The sequence below is a fragment of the Ranitomeya variabilis genome, chromosome 8, assembly GCF_051348905.1.
Source record: "Ranitomeya variabilis isolate aRanVar5 chromosome 8, aRanVar5.hap1, whole genome shotgun sequence".
Taxonomy (NCBI): Eukaryota; Metazoa; Chordata; class Amphibia; order Anura; family Dendrobatidae; genus Ranitomeya; species Ranitomeya variabilis.
The window spans coordinates 162,984,483-163,002,722 of NC_135239.1; the positions used below are offsets into that span (position 1 = coordinate 162,984,483).

The 18,240-nt window shown below is 43.8% G+C and overlaps 1 protein-coding gene across 1 annotated transcript in view; it reads left to right on the plus strand.

Moving 5' to 3' along the window:
* Window positions 1-18,240, plus strand: part of BAIAP2L2 (BAR/IMD domain containing adaptor protein 2 like 2) — a 112,723-nt gene that overhangs the window by 68,537 nt on the left and 25,946 nt on the right. The window contains exons 5-8 of the mRNA XM_077277874.1: window positions 3,250-3,321; window positions 4,494-4,610; window positions 6,176-6,322; window positions 13,120-13,185. Coding sequence (XP_077133989.1) covers window positions 3,250-3,321; window positions 4,494-4,610; window positions 6,176-6,322; window positions 13,120-13,185 — 402 coding nt within the window. The remainder of the gene's footprint in view (window positions 1-3,249; window positions 3,322-4,493; window positions 4,611-6,175; window positions 6,323-13,119; window positions 13,186-18,240) is intronic.

Consider the following 18,240-nt stretch of genomic DNA (forward strand, 5'->3'; position numbering starts at 1 on the left):
GGGGTATTTAGTCCTCCGGCTGTGTCGAGGTGTCTAGGGTTTGTTAGGCACACCCCACGGCTACTTCTAGTTGCGGTGTTAGTTCAGGATTTGCGGTCAGTACAGGTTCCACCGACTCCAGAGAAAGTTTTCATGTGGCTCCAAGGTCGCCGGATCATAACAGTCACCCACAGATTTTAGGTGGCCTGGCCATTCCAAATCTTTGATTTTCTGGCAAAGCCATTGTTTTGTTAATTTGCTGGTATGGGTAGGGTTGTTGGCATTCTGAAAATGACGTTTCTCTTCATCTTCAGCTTTTAGGAAGATGAGTAAAGGTTTTGTTTCAAAATTGACTGATATTTGGAACTGTCCCTTCGCCGTGACTAAAGCATCAAAACCAGCTACTGAAAAACAGCCTCAAAACATAATGATTCCTCCACCATGCTTCACTGTGACTATAGTGTTTTTTTGGTGATGTGCAGTATTGGCTTAGCGCCATGCTTACCTTTTGAAATTATGGTAAAAAAGTTTAACCTTGGTCTCGTCAGTCCATAACTCGTTTTAGCCACACCCTTTAGCAGACTGTAGATTTTGGCAACATATGGAGGGCCTTGGATGTTTTTCTTCGTAAGAAAGGCTTCCCAGTTGCACTATACCCCACTGGCTAGACATAAGAAAAATACGGTAGATTGCTGTCACATGCAGTACACAACCAGTACTAGCCACTAATTCCTGCAGTTCGTTTAATGTTGCTGCAGAATTCTTGGCAGCCTCCTGGACCAATTTCCTTCTAGTCTTTTGATTAATTTTTGCGGGACATCTAGTTTTTAAGTAATGTCACCATTGTACCAAACCTACAGTCATGGCCAAAAGTATTGACACTCTTGCAATTCTGTCAGACAATACTCAGTTTCTTCCTGAAAATGATTGCAAACACCAATTCTTTGGTACTATTATCTTCATTTAATTTGTCTTAAATGAAAATACACAAAAAGAATTGTCCTAAAGCCAAATTGGATATAATTCCACACCAAACATAAAAAAGGGGGTGGACAAAAGTATTGGCACTGTTCGAAAAATCATGTGATGCTTCTCTAATTTGTGTAATTAACAGCACCTGTAACTTATCCGTGGCACCTAACAGGTGTTGGCAATAACTAAATCACACTTGCAGCCAGTTGACATGGATTAAAGTTGACTCAACCTCTGTCCTGTGTCCTTGTGTGTACCACATTGAGCATGGAGAAAAGAAAGAAGACCAAAGAGCTGTCTGAGGACTTCAGAAACCAAATTGTGAGGAAGCATGAGCAATCTCAAGGCTACAAGTCCATCTCCAAAGACCTGAATGTTCCTGTGTCTACCGTGCGCAGTGTCATCAAGAAGTTTAAAGCCCATGGCACTGTGGCTAACCTCCCTAGATGTGGACAGAAAAGAAAAATTGACAAGAGATTTCAACGCAAGATGGTGCGGATGTTGGATAAAGAACCTCGATTAACATTAAACAAGTTCAAGCTGCCCTGCAGTCCGAGGGTACAACAGTGTCAACCCGTACTATCCATCGGCATCTGAATGAAAAGGGACTGTATGGTAGGAGACCCAGGAAGACCCCACTTCTTACCCCGAGACATAAAAAAGCCAGGCTGGAGTTTGCCAAAACTTACCTGAAAAAGCCTAAAACGTTTTGGAAGAATGTTCTCCGGTCAGATGAGACAAAAGTAGAGCTTTTTGGGCAAAGGCATCAACATAGAGTTTACATGAGAAAAAAAGAGGCATTCAAAGAAAAGAACACAGTCCCTACAGTCAAACATGGCGGAGGTTCCCTGATGTTTTGGGGTTGCTTTGCTGCCTCTGGCACTGGACTGCTTGACTGTGTGCATGGCATTATGAAGTCTGAAGACTACCAACAAATTTTGCAGCATAATGTAGGGCCCACTGTGAGAAAGCGGAGTCTCCCTCAGAGGTCATGGGTCTTCCAGCAGGACAATGACCCAAAACACACTTTAAAAAGCACTAGAAAATGGTTTGAGAGAAAGCACTGGAGACTTCTAACGTGGCCAGCAATGAGTACAGACCTGAATCCCATAGAACTCCTGTGGAGAGATCTAAAAATGGCAGTTTGGAGAAGGCACCCTTCAAATATCAGGGACCTGGAGCAGTTTGCCAAAGAAGAATGGTCTAAAATTCCAGCAGAGCATTGTAAGAAACTCATTGATGGTTACCGGAAGCGGTTGGTCTCAGTTATTTTGGCTAAAGGTTGTGCAACCAAGTATTAGGCTGAGGGTGCCAATACTTTTGTCTGGCCCATTTTTGGAGTTTTGTGTGAAATGATCAATGTTTTGCTTTTTGCTTCATTCTCTTTTGTGTTTTTTCATTTAAGACAAATTAAATGAAGATAATAATACCAAAAAATTTGTGATTGCAATCATTTTCAGGAAGAAACTGAGTATTATCTGACAGAATTGCAGGGGTGTCAATACTTTTGGCCATGACTGTATGCCATTTTTATTACTGTTTTCAGAGTTTTCAAAGATATAATCTAATGCCTTGATCATTTTTTGTACCCTTCTCCTGACTGATAACTTTGTGCTATGAGATCCCTTTGCTGTGTTGTAAACTGTTTATGGACCATGGCTTTGGCTGTAAAATGCATCTAAGTAAATGTCAATCAGAATGACTGTAAATCATGGCAGTGATGTTCTGACTACTCTTTAACCTGAGTGTACATGTGATTGCAAAATTCTGAACACAACCACATCCCAAATTATAAGAGGGTGTTCACACTTATGCAACTTCATTATTTTAGTTTTATTTTTTCCTCCTCACAATGAATTCAGCTTGTTTCTCAATGGATTTGTGCAGATTATGGGTGGAATAAGTTCTGAAATGATTCCTTTTGCTATGATTCTTTTACATGACAAAAAAACTAGCATTTTAACAGAGGTGTGTAGACTTTTTATATCCACTGTACCTTAATTTTCTCCCTCTAGCCACTGCTCCACTAACGCAGCCTTATAGGATTTATACGCTATCTACCTGCAGATTATCCTTATATCTGCAGGTAAGTAGCATTTCTGGAGGTGACCGGGTCCAATTAATGTGTATTCAGGTCTTTAGGAACCAAGAGACAACTGTGAACGTGTATTTTTGTTCTGTATCATATCTGTTAATTTTAAAAATCTATGGACAAATGGTCTTTAACTGCATCCATTAACCTCAGTTATTACAATTCCATGGACTTTTGAGTCAGAATAATTTGTGAATGTTTCATAGGTTCAGACATTACATGGCGAGATTGTCCAACAAATGGGCAAGAACACAAAGCTGGATATGCAGTTTATACGAGTGAGTAGCATTTACAATTTATATCCTGGCTTATGCATCCTTTATATGTTCTGTCGACAGTTTCATGTATTTACCCCCAAGCATTCTGAATATTTAGCCATTACTGAAAAACCCCATATTAATGGACCCAGGAAGACGAACAGCAAATAATCGATACTCGCTTACAAAACTGGTGCTATACTGTTTCTTTCGACTCAGACAAAATATGAATCCTGCAGCCGATCAGAGACGACTGATGCCCCTGCCATATGTTGATGCTAAGAGACCTGTTGAAGACACAGCAGATTTTTACCCCCTGGGGCTGTTAATAAGAGGTTGTCCAGTACTGTGCGACCCCTTTTAAAGGGAATCTGTCACTAGGTTTTTGGCATCCATTCTAAGAGCAGTGTAATGTAGTGACAGAGACCATAATCCAGTGATGTGTCACTTGCTGGACTGCTTGCTATAGTTTTGATATAATCACTGTTTTATTAGCAGGAGATTATCACTAGAGGACTAGTAAACCTGCTTCCATGTAGTCCAACCACGCCCCCACCACTGATTGGCAGTTTTCTGCCAATGGACAGTATATATAGAAAGCAGCCAATCAGTGGTGTGGGTGGGGTTATACAAAGCTCAGGATTCAGAGAACTGGTAAATTTGCAGCAGATGGAAAAAAGTGATTTTTCTCAAAACAACGGCAAGCAGTCGAATAATCAGGATCAGAATCTCTGCCCCTAGATCATGTTGCTCTCAGATGAGGTAACAAAAACCTGGCGACTGATTCCTTTAAAGGTGTTTTCCAAATTAGACAATGCCTATATGTTAGACAGGTCCTCAATAAGCAGATCATATTATCTTCCTTTTAGCTGTAATCAGTGGGTCTTCTGCTTGAACATATTGTACCCACATTACCTTATGATACATCAGTTATTCATATCTTTCCATTTAGAAAATCCGTGCAAACATTGTGACTTACCCTGTTCCCCCAATAGTCTGCTATCTATATGCATTTTGTATAAGGAGACAGCAGAGTCATGTCACAATATGAGTGTGTTCATCATAACCTCCATGATGTGCTGGCAACTCCCTGCAGCTGATCTCCCTCTTCCAGAATTGCTTGTCCTAAGGGATATCCATTTATTACTCGTATGGATTTTGTCTTTGGTATTTTATTTTCCATTCTTACATAGGACAGCCAAAACCGTTATGAAATGGAGTATCGCCAGAGAGCAAGCACCCTTGATAAATGCATGCAAGATGCTTGGAAAATGGAGAGACAAAGGGACCGTAACCTGCAAAGTATGAAAGTAAGGACAAGACGCAAGTATTAATTCCAACACTACTGAGACTGAGGCTCATCAATGTTATTTTCAATATTACAGCAATATCACGTAGTGGAATCTGTTAACACTCCTATGTGGACCAAATAGGATGATGTTGAGTTGCGAGATCCTAGTATAGATTGAGTGGTTTTTATTCTACAATGAGCTTCGACACCTGACTGGTGTCTTTCTCAAGTGTGAAAACCGACTGAACAGTCCGGTGTCGAAACGCGTTGTGGAATAAAAAACGCTCAATCTACATTTGGCAATAGGATCTTTTTTCGGGAGCGCAGCCCAATACCATGCATTCTGAAATTTGGTAAAATTTCCTGGGGGATTTCATCCCCCAGCCATGGGGCAGCAGTAGCTGATATCCTACCTTTATAGGAGTTGTGCCTCACACAGCTCACTCAAGTGAGCACTTTCCCTTGAATTCTCTTGTTCTTTTAATAGGGCAACACCCTACTGTCTGTTCCCTCTGCAGTCCTTGCTCAGCACTTCTATATGGGCATTATTGGGCGGTATAAGCTTCGCGTAGCTTCACAGAGTTGCATAGTCACTATGTCCTAGTGGGAACATTGCCATGATAGATACATTGCAGTGCCAGCTTATTAATGTAGCTGCAATAATGATAGGTGATATGTCAGGTTCTAAAGAGATTTCTTGGTGCTATCACACCTTCAACTCTTATCTTCTGGAAAGGTTTCCACTAGATTTCATGCCATGGCGAGGTCAGTGTGACCTCTGGATCTTCCATTTCAGACATGGAGACATTGGAGGATACTGAGAAACTGGCTGCCCTGACACCTAGTGAGAGGCTAGTAATCAGATGTCAACTTATTAATTAATTGCTAGTAAAAATGACAAAACAATTATACAACAGGGACTTATAACACAATGATGCTCTAGAATTGTGATATTATAGGGCAAGGGTTGAGAACCACAACCTTTTATCCATCCCCTGCAATGAAAGATTGCGTCCTGACACCTGTGCCAGCGTCAGGACGTACTTCGTGGGTGGAGTTAGCATGCAATTTGTACGGCCCCCGAAGGGTAATATAAATATAAAAATGGCCTTTGGCAGAAAAAAAGATTCCCTATCCCTGTTATAGGGAATGGTTGTTTTTTTGTTTTTTTTTTACGAAGACAGACATATCAGGAATAGTGACAGATCCTATATAAAGGGGGTTACTAATGAGTTGGAATGCAATTACTGCTGGATCGATTTTTTTCCTAACTAGGCTAATTATCTTGAGTACACAGTTACTTCTGAGGTTTTATTGTTTAATAGCCCAGTGATTTTTTAATGACTGAGTGATTATTGTTACAAAATAAAAAAAAGTAATAAAGTAATAAAGTTGAGGATTTATCAATTTTGGTAGTAGAAAGCTTCATGGTCACTCCATCTGCCGTAGTTATGAGTGGAGGTGGTGTCCTTTGGATGTTGAATCCCATAGCCTGCTATATTAATGGTAACTTCCTTGGTGATTTGCTCCTTCATCTTTTGCAGGAAAAAAGTGAAAGATGATTTGGTCTTTTATCTTTTGTAGGAAAAAGTGAACATGTTGCATTCCGACATGCTTTCATTTGTCAGAGAGAGTCAGCAAGCAGCAGAACTGGAGGAGAAACGAAGATACCGGTTTCTGGCCGAACGACAATGGCTGCTGTGCAATACCTTTGTACACTATCACAATCGGGTACGAAGTTTCCCCTTACACATTATTTGTTTCTCTTAAAGCTTTATTGCATAAATCAACTTACCTGATAGATTTGACTGTTGAAGATAGAGAACTGCAAGAGATCAAGACTGTTAACTTTTTTGTGCTCAAAGTATAAATGATCACAAACTAAGTAGCGGATTAAAATTACAGAACTGTATGGCAGGTATGGAAAAAATGCTGTAAAGTAAGAAAGCTTTAAAAAATAGAGGTGTTAATAGTTTATTTTTTATCAATTAACAAAATGCAAAACAAATGAACAAAAGAGAAGTCTGAATCAAATCACTATTTAGTGTGACCACCCAATGCTGTCAAAACAGCAACAAATCATCAATTCTTCTCACAACAATTGGACAAAGTCATGGATTTTGTAGTATTTCCATGTGGGGATTGAAGCCCAGTCATTAGCTAAAACAGGAACAGTTGTGTATGACACTTAAAACTGGGTGAGGAGCAGCTAAACTCTGTTACAAAGGTAACATTGTGGAAGACCGTTTCATGTCACCGGTCATACACTATGACAAGACAGAGCACAGTAACTAGGCACAAGGTAGTTATACTGCAACAGCAAGATCTCTCCCAGGTAAAGGTGTCAAAGCAGACTGGGGTTTTAAGATGTGCTGTTCAAGCGCTGTTGAAAAAACATCAAGAAATAAGCATTGTTGAGGACCGTGTGCACATTGGATGGCCAAGGAAATTTAGTGCAGCAGATGAGAGATATGCATACTTTCCTTTGAAATCGGAAGGTGTCTAGCAGTGCCATCAGCTCAAAACTAGCTGCAACCAACAGTATCCTGTTACACCCATCTACTGTTCAGAGAAGTGACTTTCATGGAAGAATTGTGGCCATTAAGCCATACCTTAGCCAGAAGTGGTCTTCATGGAAGAATTGTGGCCAACATGCCATACCTTAGTCATAGAAACAAACCGGGTGGGTGCTGAAAATTGGCAGCAGGTCCTGTGGATTGAGGAGTCTGAGGAGTCAAAATGTGAAATTTTTGGTTGTAACAGAAGTTAATTTCCTGGAGAGCGGTAAAATAATGAGTGTCTGCAGGCAACAGTGAAGCATGATGGAGGGTTTGGGACTGCATTTCATAGAATGGAGTTGGGGGATTTGGTCAGGATCAATGGTGTTCTCAATGCTGAGAAATTCATGCAATGCCATCAGTGAGGTGTCTGATTGGCAAATTTATTCTACAGAAGGAAAACAGTCCCAAACATAGAGGCAATCTCATCAAGAATTATCTTCACCATAAAGATGACAATGGTTTCTGGAAGTGATATAGCCTCCACATAGCCCTGATCTTAACATTATTGAGTCTGTCTGGAATTACATGAAGAGACTGAAGGATTTTTGGAAGCCTACATCCCCAGAAAATCTGTAATTTATCAAGATGTTTTGGGGAAACCTCCCTGCTGAGTTCCCTCAAAAACTGTTCAAGTGTACCTAAAATAATTCCTGCTGTTTTGAAGGTAAAGGGGAGCTCCTGCAGCATCTGAAAATTGCTACTGGTGCCCATCCTTCAGGCTGGCTAGAATAGCAAATTGCGGGGATCATTGGTGGGGGAGCAGAGGCGGCGGCGACCTCCTCATTGCCTGAGTGGCACCCTGATGAGATTGTCTCCTGGCTCCCCAGGCTCAGAGTCTGTACAATCCCTTTTGCTTATTTAATTAAGCGAGGAAAAAAAAAAAGGCAATTTGAAAATGGTGCTTGCCGCGCCTGTGCAGCAGCTGCTATTGGTCCGATAGCTGCTATTTCGCAGGCGCCAGCGGCGCCATCTGGCTAGAGAGAAAAAAAGTCCTCCTCCAAGATGGTTCTGACCCCTCCTGCGCAGTAGCAGATGTCGGAGATAGCCGATAGCTGCTATTGCGGAGGCCATGCATACCAGGATGGGGATGAGGAGGCCACGCATACCAGGATGGGGATGAGGAGGCCACGCATACCAGGATGGGGATGAGGAGGCCATGCATACCAGGATAGAGATCAGGAGGCCACCATACCAGGATGGGGGTGAGGAGGCCACGCATACCAGGATGGGGATGAGGGTGCCACGCATACCAGGATGGGGATGAGGAGGCCACGCATTCGAGGATGGGGATGAGGAGGCCATGCATACCAGGATGGAGATGAGGAGGCCACGCATACCAGGATAGAGATCAGGAGGCCATGCATACCAGGATGGGGATGAGGAGGCCACGCATACCAGGATGGAGATGAGGAGGCCACGCATACCAGGATAGAGATCAGGAGGCCATGCATACCAGGATGGGGATGAGGAGGCCATGCATACCAGGATGGGGATGAGGAGGCCATGCATACCAGGATGGGGATGAGGAGGCCATGCATACCAGGATGGGGATGAGGAGGCCATGCATACCAGGATGGGGATGAGGAGGCCATGCATACCAGGATGGGGATGAGGAGGCCATGCATACCAGGATAGAGATCAGGAGGCCACCATACCAAGATGGGGATGAGGAGGCCACGCATACCAGGATGGGGATGAGGGTGCCACGCATACCAGGATGGGGATGAGGAGGCCACGCATTCCAGGATGGGGATGAGGAGGCCACGCATACCAGAATGGAGATGAGGAGGCCACGCATACCAGGATGGGGATGAGGAGGCCACGCATACCAGGATAGAGATCAGGAGGCCACCATACCAGGATGGGGATGAGGAGGCCACGCATACCATGATGGGGATGAGGAGGCCACCATACCAGGATGGGGATGAGGAGGCCACGCATACCAGGATAGAGATCAGGAGGCCACCATACCAGGATGGGGATGAGGAGGCCACGCATACCATGATGGGGATGAGGAGGCCACCATACCAGGATGGGGATGAGGAGGCCACGCATACCATGATGGGGATGAGGAGGCCACCATACCAGGATGGGGATGAGGAGGCCACGCATACCAGGATAGAGATCAGGAGGCCACCATACCAGGATGGGGATGAGGAGGCCACGCATACCATGATGGGGATGAGGAGGCCATGCATACCAGGCTTACTGTATTCTCGAGTTAATAAGTTTTCCCAGTTTTTGTGGTAAAATTAGGTGCCTCAACTTACATTTGGGTCGGCTTATACTCGAGTATATACAGTCATTGAATTGTTGCTAAGTTTCCTCTGAATTAATGTCAGAAAATTGTCATTAAAAAAAATACTTAACAAGGAGAAAAACCAAGTCCAAATATGCTATAAAATGTAAACAGTTTATTCATATTACAAAAATTTACAGGAAAATATATGGACAATATAACATTTATATGGGTACAATGTAGTTTAATCCGTAGGTGAAACAAGGAGACCAGAGAATTGGTCAGGAAAAAGTAACAATATGTGTGCAACAAAATAAGTTTATCTAATTGAACAGGATACCTGTTAGGTATATATATATCAACTGATGCTCTTAAACTCAGTTATTGCTAGTAAGAGAGAAAATAATCCAATGAAAGAGGAGTGAAACACTGTCGATCATAAAGTATCAATGGCTATTTGCTGCACACCATACATGTAATTGAAAAAGGTGCAGTCAATGACAAGAGTCACCATAGTTTTTGTAGATCCTGCCAAGACCACTGCCACGTTCCCCCGACACGCGTTTTATGCTGCTATCACTTCCTCATCTGCATCTTTATATTTGCAAATATAATAACGTTTCAAAGTACTGAAACTTTTATGCATTAATTATATGTAGCAGTAAAAGGAAAACTCTTAGATATCATAGAAACAACAGCCAACTAAAACTTTTCATTGTTAGATTTGAGTTCAGGGGTGTCAAAATCATTAAAAAATGGGTCATTTCATAACTGAACAGGACAACTTTTCAAAATACTGTACGTAGAACAGTGGAGGTTTTGGTAAATAAAGTACCATGTGTATTGGGGAGCAGTTAGGGCAGAGGAAGGTAGTCAACTTGGTTTTTCCAGAGGATCAGCAGGTGTCACGGTGGCTGGGTTTTACAGATATGTGCTGGAGCAGAGTGTTACAAGAAATGCTCCAATATCTTTGTTTAGACAAGGCCTCAGATATTTTAGTCTGGTATATTGGAGGTAATGATTTAGAAGTTTGTCCTTTCAAGAGTTGGTCAGAGACAAAAAGTATGATTTGTTAAGTCTCTGGGTATCTTTCTATGGGCTCATCACCTTGTGATTAGAAATTCATCCATGAAAAACCTGGCAGAACACTCAGTCACTAGAGAAGAAGGCTAGCATAATAGTTAAAGGGAACCTGTCACCCCCAAAATCGAAGGTGAGCTAATCCCACCAGCATCAGGGGCTTATCTACAGCATTCTGGATGTATCCTAAAAGATGAGAAAAAGAGGTTAGATTATACTCACCTAGGTGGGCGGTCCGATCCGATGGGCGTCACGGGCCGGTCCAGCGCCTCCCATCTTCATCAGATGACGTCCTCTTCTTGTCTTCACGCTGCGGCTCCGGCGCAGGCGTACTTAGTCTGCCCTGTTGAGGGCAGAGCAAAGTACTGCAGTGCGCAGGCGCCAGGCCTCTCTGACCTTTCCCGGCACCTGCGCACTGCAGTACTTTGCTCTGCCCTCAACAGGGCAGACTAAGTACGCCTGCGCCGGAGCCGCAGCGTGAAGATAAGAAGAGGACGTCATTGTAAGAAGATGGGAGGCCACGGACCGCGACGCCCACCGCAGCGGGACCGCCCCTGGGTGAGTATAATATAACCTCTTTTTCTCATCTTTTATGATACATCGGGGGCTTATCTACAGCATTCCAGAATGCTGTAGATAAGCCCCTGATGTTGGTGGGCTTAGCTCACCTTCGATTTTGGGGGTGACAGGTTCCCTTTAATAGGTCAACTTCTAATTTTGTTAGTTGGAATGGGGGTTTTACACTGCGCCACTTTGATCTGGAACAGAGAGGATGACAAGTTTTGGTTAGCAGATGAGGTGCATCTAAATACGGTGAATATTGATTTGTGGGCTCAGTCATTGCAAGAGGGCATTGAAGAGATCATGTACATGCGTGGAAGGGGGGGTCTGAAGCATTTGAGGTGATCAAAATGCCCTCGCTGTAGTGCTTGGTGGGATCTTTGAGGTTGGTTTTAAGTTGGTCTGGGCGATTCATCAGGAAATGGATTCCTGAAACTGTAAGTTTGTTTAGTTGATCTGGTGCTTTTGTGGGACTTAGGACAAGGGAATGTCAGGCCCCTGGGTATCTATTATAGGAGAGGAACCCTTTGGGTTATGGAGAAGCTAAACCTATGGGCCACGGCTGGGAGTAATTACGGTTTATTGGGTTGTTATGGCTAAGCTGTTAATGTTGTAATGCATTTGTTATAATAAAGGCTGCTGTGGCAAAATTATCCAACCTAAAGTGTAAGTGTTTTGTTGAAGGGAGGGGATAGTTGGGAAGAAGGGAATGTAAAATAGGGGTGGGTGAAGTCTGGCTTTGACTACCAAGGGATCTACTATACCAAAGTAAAGGGTGGTCAAACCAAATATTGATTTTATTTACATTTCTTTTTTGTTCATTCACTTTGAATTTTGTTAATTGATAAAAATAAACTATTAACATACATTTCTGTACTTGAAAGCATTCTTACTTTGCAGTATTTTTTCCACAACTGCCTAAATCTTTTGTACAGTAATGTAGGTCAAACAAAACCTCTGTAGGCCATGACAAACTCTATTATTAGCTCATGGGTACTGATGAGCGAATATACTCGTTAAGGTACCGTCACACTAAACGATATCGCTAGCGATCCGTGACGTTGCAGCGTCCTGGCTAGCGATATTGTTGTGTTTGACACGCAGCAGCGATCAGGATCCTGCTGTGATATCGCTGGTCGTTGATTAAAGTTCAGAACTTTATTTGGTCGTCAGATCGCCGTGTATCGTTGTGTTTGACAGCAAAAGCAACGATACCAGCGATGTTTTACAATGGTAACCAGGGTAAATATCGGGTTACTAAGCGCAGGGCAGCGCTTAGTAACCCGATGTTTACCCTGGTTACCAGTGTAAAATGTAAAAAAACAAAGTACATACTCACCCTCTGATGTCTGTCACACGTCCCTCGCCATCCGCTTCCTGCACTGACTGAGCGCCGGCCGCAAAGTGAAAGTACAGCACAGCGGTGACGTCACCGCTCTGCTGTTAGGGCCGGCGCTCAGTCAGTGCAGGAAGCGGACGCCGGGGGACACGATGGTGAGTATGTACTGTTTGTTTTTTTACTGGTAACCAGGGTAAACATCGGGTTACTAAGCGCGGCCCTGCGCTTAGCAACCCAATGTTTACCCTGGTTACCCGGGGACCTCGGCATCGTTGGTCGCTGGAGAGCGGTCTGTGTGACAGCTCTCTAGCGACCAAACCGCGACGCTGCAGCGATCGGCATCGTTGTCTGTATCGCTGCAGCGTCGCTTAGTGTGACGGTACCTTTACTCGAGATTTCTCGAGCACGCTCGGGGGTCCTCCGAGTATTTTTTAGTGCTCGGAGATTTAGTTTTTATTGCCACAGCTGAATGATTTACATCTGTTAGCCAGCATAAGTACATGTGGGGGTTGCCTGGTTGCTAGGGAATCCCCACATGTACTTATGCTGGCTAACAGATGTAAATCATTCAGCTGCCGCAATAAAAACGAAATCTCCGAGCACTAAAAAGTACTCGGAGGTCACCTGAGTGTGCTCGGGAAATCTCATGAGTATCTAATGTTCATTGACTCTATGGCATTAAAGCTGTTTTCATCCAGATGTAATGATAGCTGCATTGGTATTAATGGGATGTTTGCTTTGTGTTTAGGCTCATGGTGTGCTTAACATACGATTATCTAATTGGAACGAACAGATTGATGCAAGCAGAGTTCAGGTGGGTTCATTCTCTCAGAATTATACATGTTCTGTCCTCACTAAATGAGGCAGGCTCATATGTAGCTATACAGGCAGCAAAACCGCTATACCGGACTCCAATAAGGAGACTGTGGTTGAGTCTGTGCTTTATTGAACATAGTAGTATATTGACGCGGTGAAACTGTAAACAATCATATACATACAATCAGTGCATAGTATAGCAGAAATACATACTAAACATGTTGTACATTACGCATGAACATTTACAAGGCTAGTAACTGAACTAGGAGTACAACTGACTACCTAGGCTAATATTAGAGCAAAAATTACCTACAGAAAGCATAAAGACATACCGGCAATGCAATCGCAAGGGGGATGAAGTGGAAGCGTCTTTACTTGAAAGCAGACTGAAGGAAGTGAAAAGAAAGTGGAGGGACATGTAGGCTGAGCTACCATAATGCTTTGCAAAGGGCAGGAGAATCAGACATGGAAAATAGAAAAAACAGAAAATAGAACTGTGAACATGACTCTGACCTCTAGAGGGAGCCAAAACACTACAGGCAAATAAAGGTATGAATATATCAATTACTGTATACTGGCTACTAAGAAAACTGCAAATTTATGCAAACAGATAATCAGAGGTAACAAATTAGATGGCGGAGACAGAACACTCCCCGTCTGGCATCAACGGATGTGACTACTCCTTTCTTCTGAAGGCAACAATAGGACCAGTTCAGATACCGGTGTGAAAAAATGTCTTAGGTTCATTCCCTTTGGTCATCCTTAGTTCAACTTTGCGGACGTTGCTGTCCTTGCTCGGGAATGTTGCGGTAACTAGACCAAGTGGCCACTGGTTTCGATGAATTTGACAGTCTTTCACAAGAACATGGTCACCTATGCTCAGATTAGGCTTAGTAGATTGCCACTTCGTCCGTGGCTGCAGAGTAGACAAATATTGTTTGCGCCACCTGTCCCAGAAAGTATTTGCAAGACTTTGTACCTGTCTCCATTGACGCTTGTAGACGTCCTTAGCGTCGAATCCTCCTGGAGGGGCACTGGACAGTCCCGTTTTCTGGGCAAGGAGAGTAGCTGAAGTCAATAACAAGGGCTCCTCAGGGTCATTAGGAATTGGAACCAAGGGTCTTGCGTTGATTATAGCTGCAGCTCCTGCCATGAAGGTGATTAGGCTTTCATGGGTAAGACTGGCTGTTCCTTCTTGAAGAAGAGTGGAGTCAAGAATTCTCCGTAGACCAATCATTCGTTCCCAAGATCCTCTCATATGCGAAGAGTGAGGTGGGTTGAATGACCATGTGCAACTTTGGTCACTGAGGAACCTCTCGAGAATCTTATAGTCTAGATTTGAAGGTATTCCTAATTCCTTTGCTGCACGACAAAGTTAGAACCTCTGTCTGAACGTATATGCTTGATAGGACCACGGATGGCAATTAAATGTCTTAAAGCATTGATGAAACTTGACGTGTCATAGCCTCTTTTCCTCCCCCGGCTACAGCACTTTTTACCTGTGCTTCTTATTGGGCTGGACACGTGGACTTTGGTTTACACCGCCTTCATTTGGCTGCGGTAACCCACTTTGGCATAATGCTTATTTAGGCTTATGTGCACCATTTCTTATACACTGGAGGCACATGAGCAATATTCTGGCATACAGGTACACATTGCACACAATTTCTATTATAGATATATGTGGATTCCTTTTTGTTATCTGGCACCGTTCATTGTGCAGGCTATAATTATTGGTGTACCGACATTGTTCCGTGTTCGCTCTTGGCACAGATATTGATTGTTCACTTCTCTAACCCTGGGGTAGATTGTTGTGTTATCTGTGTATTGAAGGTACGGGGTCATTCTTCATATTGTATGAAATTTTTCTTACTTTATATTGTATTTATGTAAGATATATGTCTTTCTTACCTCTGTTATTCGGCGGGATCACCGTGGGGGTGATGTTATTTCTTTTAGATGTTTTTAATCTGTAGTATCAATAAAAGTTAGCCTTTTATATTGGTATTTAGTAGTGGTGTGAATTATTTTGGAGTGGTGCCTTTTGTCTCTTCTTTGCATCATGTTTTGCTCCCACTCTTTTGCACCCACTTCAATTTTGACTTGCGCAATAGTAGTGCGCCAGTTTCTCCTTTATGGCCAAGATAGCATACAGTCTTACAGCCTGGTCTCTATGGCCTTTTGGGTATACTCTGACGAGGCATATTTTTGAACTGGACCTACTGTCTATTTGTCCCTTTGCAGACTTCTGTACATTGTGAAGTGATCTCTGGCGCAGCTGTATCAGTGTTCCTTTCCTCGCCGCCATGCTCACTGTCAGCTGGCGTGTTTTGTGTACTCCATGGAGCTGGGCCAGGGTGTAGAGCAGTGTTATGATCTGTGGTGCCACATTCTGTGCATTTTAAACTGACCTTGCAATCCTTGGCGAGAGGAGTTGTGGACGAGCAGCACTTGTAGCAGATACCGTTTTCTTTCAGGAAGCTTTTGCGATCTGGCATAGATTTTCCTCTGAAGGCTCTGCATTTTAGGAGAGGATGGGGCTTCTGATCAAGTGGGCACTGCTTGTCAGGGTCCTGCACCTTTGTCTCTGATTGGGAGCAGCCAGCAGACCTGTAATTAGAACCTGGAGAAGAAACATAAGTCTTGTGTACTGCCACAGATGTTCTGCGTGGATTTGCAGGTGGTGACGGTGTGGCATATGGTATTGCAAAGTCAAAGCTTGGATCGTTTCTAATTCTCGCTTGTTGGTGTATAAAGTCTACAAAACGGAGAAAGGAGGGAATGGAGCTGGAAAGGATGGTGATGCGGTGTAGTGCTGGACGCGGTAAAATAACGAGGACACCAGGTTGCAGTCTCTTTACCTCTTTACTGAAGATCTCTGGGTCCTCAGTCCGGATTCCGGATAACCAGGCTGCGCAAGTCCGGCCGGTCCAATGGCACCTCCAGAGTTCTCTTTGCAGGTGGAAATCTGTGCCTTCCTGCTAGCGCTATGTGTTGTGGTCCTCCCTTGCTGTGCTTACGGAAAGTCCCCACAACTGTTGTCTGTTTCTTATGTTCCCTCACAACTCGTTTGGATGATGTTCTTCTCCTCCGTCCCTCCCGGTGTTATGGTTGGGACGGCACCCGTATGACGAGTAGGCTCGGAGCTTTTCCGGGACCCTAGAGTTGCCCCTCTCCTAGTGCGCCCCCCATGTCTTCATAGGTGATGTATGTGAGACAGCCCGCCTGAGACTGACTGTCCTGCCGTTGGTTTGAAGTATTGCTTGGAGCTAGATATATAAATACTTCCTCGGCGTTCCGGCCGCCGGTTGTGCGCCTCAGTAGGATGTTGCCTCGGTCTTACAGCACGACTCCTACTGGTATTTCTCCTCTTGCTTTGATCTCGTTTCTCACTCAGAACAATCTATCTCGCTTCCAATCCTTCCTTGGGCACCGCCGCTATACTGAGCAGGCACGGTCCCGTTACGTTCTCTCCAATTGCCAGGCCTCTGTCAGGATCCCACCCCTGACAGGGACCCTACCGAATCTTCCCCCACAACACCCTCTGCCACAAGGTGTTGCCTGGTTCCAACCCAGTCAGCTTTCTCACTAACTTCCTGCCTGACCCCCAGTTTTACCAGTATGTGAGGAGTGGCCTAATGAATAGAACCCTTAGCTCCCCCTGGAGGCCCGGCTGTGAAATGTATTGGTGTCTGTGATACCTGGTCAGATGAACTCCTTCAGTGCCATCAGACGTACCATAGCCCCCCTTAGTGGCGGAGCCATAGTACTGCAACGACCAGAACTCTGGGGCGCTGCACTCCCCCCCCCGGTTAAATCCAGTACTCCTGGACTGGGAAGAAAACAACAATACAGGTTAGCAAAAAGACATACAATTTTGTTGAGTGCAATAACAATAAGTATACTTGAACAGAGCTTCCCTTTATGGGAGGTGAGGACACTTGAACGTTACAAACTTGGTTAACCATTATAAATTACAGGCTATAAACAACTCCTGTTACCCAACCGGGTATTCTACTCAGTGCAAATTCTTTGAACAATAATTTAACATTGTCTTTAAGGACGTACACTCTGAATCCGCTAAAGACCTTCTTATAACACAGTATAAGGTTAATTAACTTTTTTGCATTCTCCTTCTTTAAATCTGCAGGACCGCCTGTCCTAACGGCTCCAGACCTACTGCCTCTCCTTTCTTTACAGGACCGCCCCTTTCAGCCCAGGCCTACTGCCTTTTCAACTACTATACACAGTATAGAACATAACATTTACTTTCAGTTTGAAATCACTGAGCCATCCCTTCATGGCTCCTAAGAGAACTCTCTGACCAACCCGTACGGGTTCACTTTCTGTCCTCATTTTTCTATCAACATTATCAAACATTTCTTACAATCAACTAGTTGGACACATATAACTTTCACATGTAAGCATCATCATCATTTTCCTTTTGGTCAAGACATTATTGCTATCTATCTGTCTTAAAGCAATACCATTCTTTAAGTACACAAGTGAACATCCCCTTTAAGAGGGGACCAAGTCTTTATGAGGTAGCACATCTTCTCAAGCTACCAGTCCATACTCCGCAAAGGCTCCGGTGCGGTATCTTCGCAATCAGTCCTCCTTTAAGTAAAACCAGTAGGAAGCACCTTTAAGAAGGTGCAAACTATTTACAAGCAGTTTGTATCATGCACTGTTCATGATGGCGGCAGTTCTTGATAACAAAGGAACAAATAAAAAATAACCAAAAAGCAATAGGGATCCCGGGTCAACAAAGGGATCCCTTTAAGAGTTAACCCTAAACGGGTTTAGCAGCAAAACAGTAGAACAGTAACTATTTACATTCTCATGGTATCGAGGTTTATCCTCATAGTAGGGTGCACGACATCAGCCGAAAGTGGACACCTCCTGACTGCGCAGGACCCGGCCCCTGGTCCACGGCTGATGCGGTGCCAGTGTCAGTAGTTGGTCCCTCGGACGCAGTCAGACCACCTGAGGCCTGGACTTGAAGACGGATTCTAGCCGCCAACTCAGTTGCCGCAATAAGACGTACGGCGGC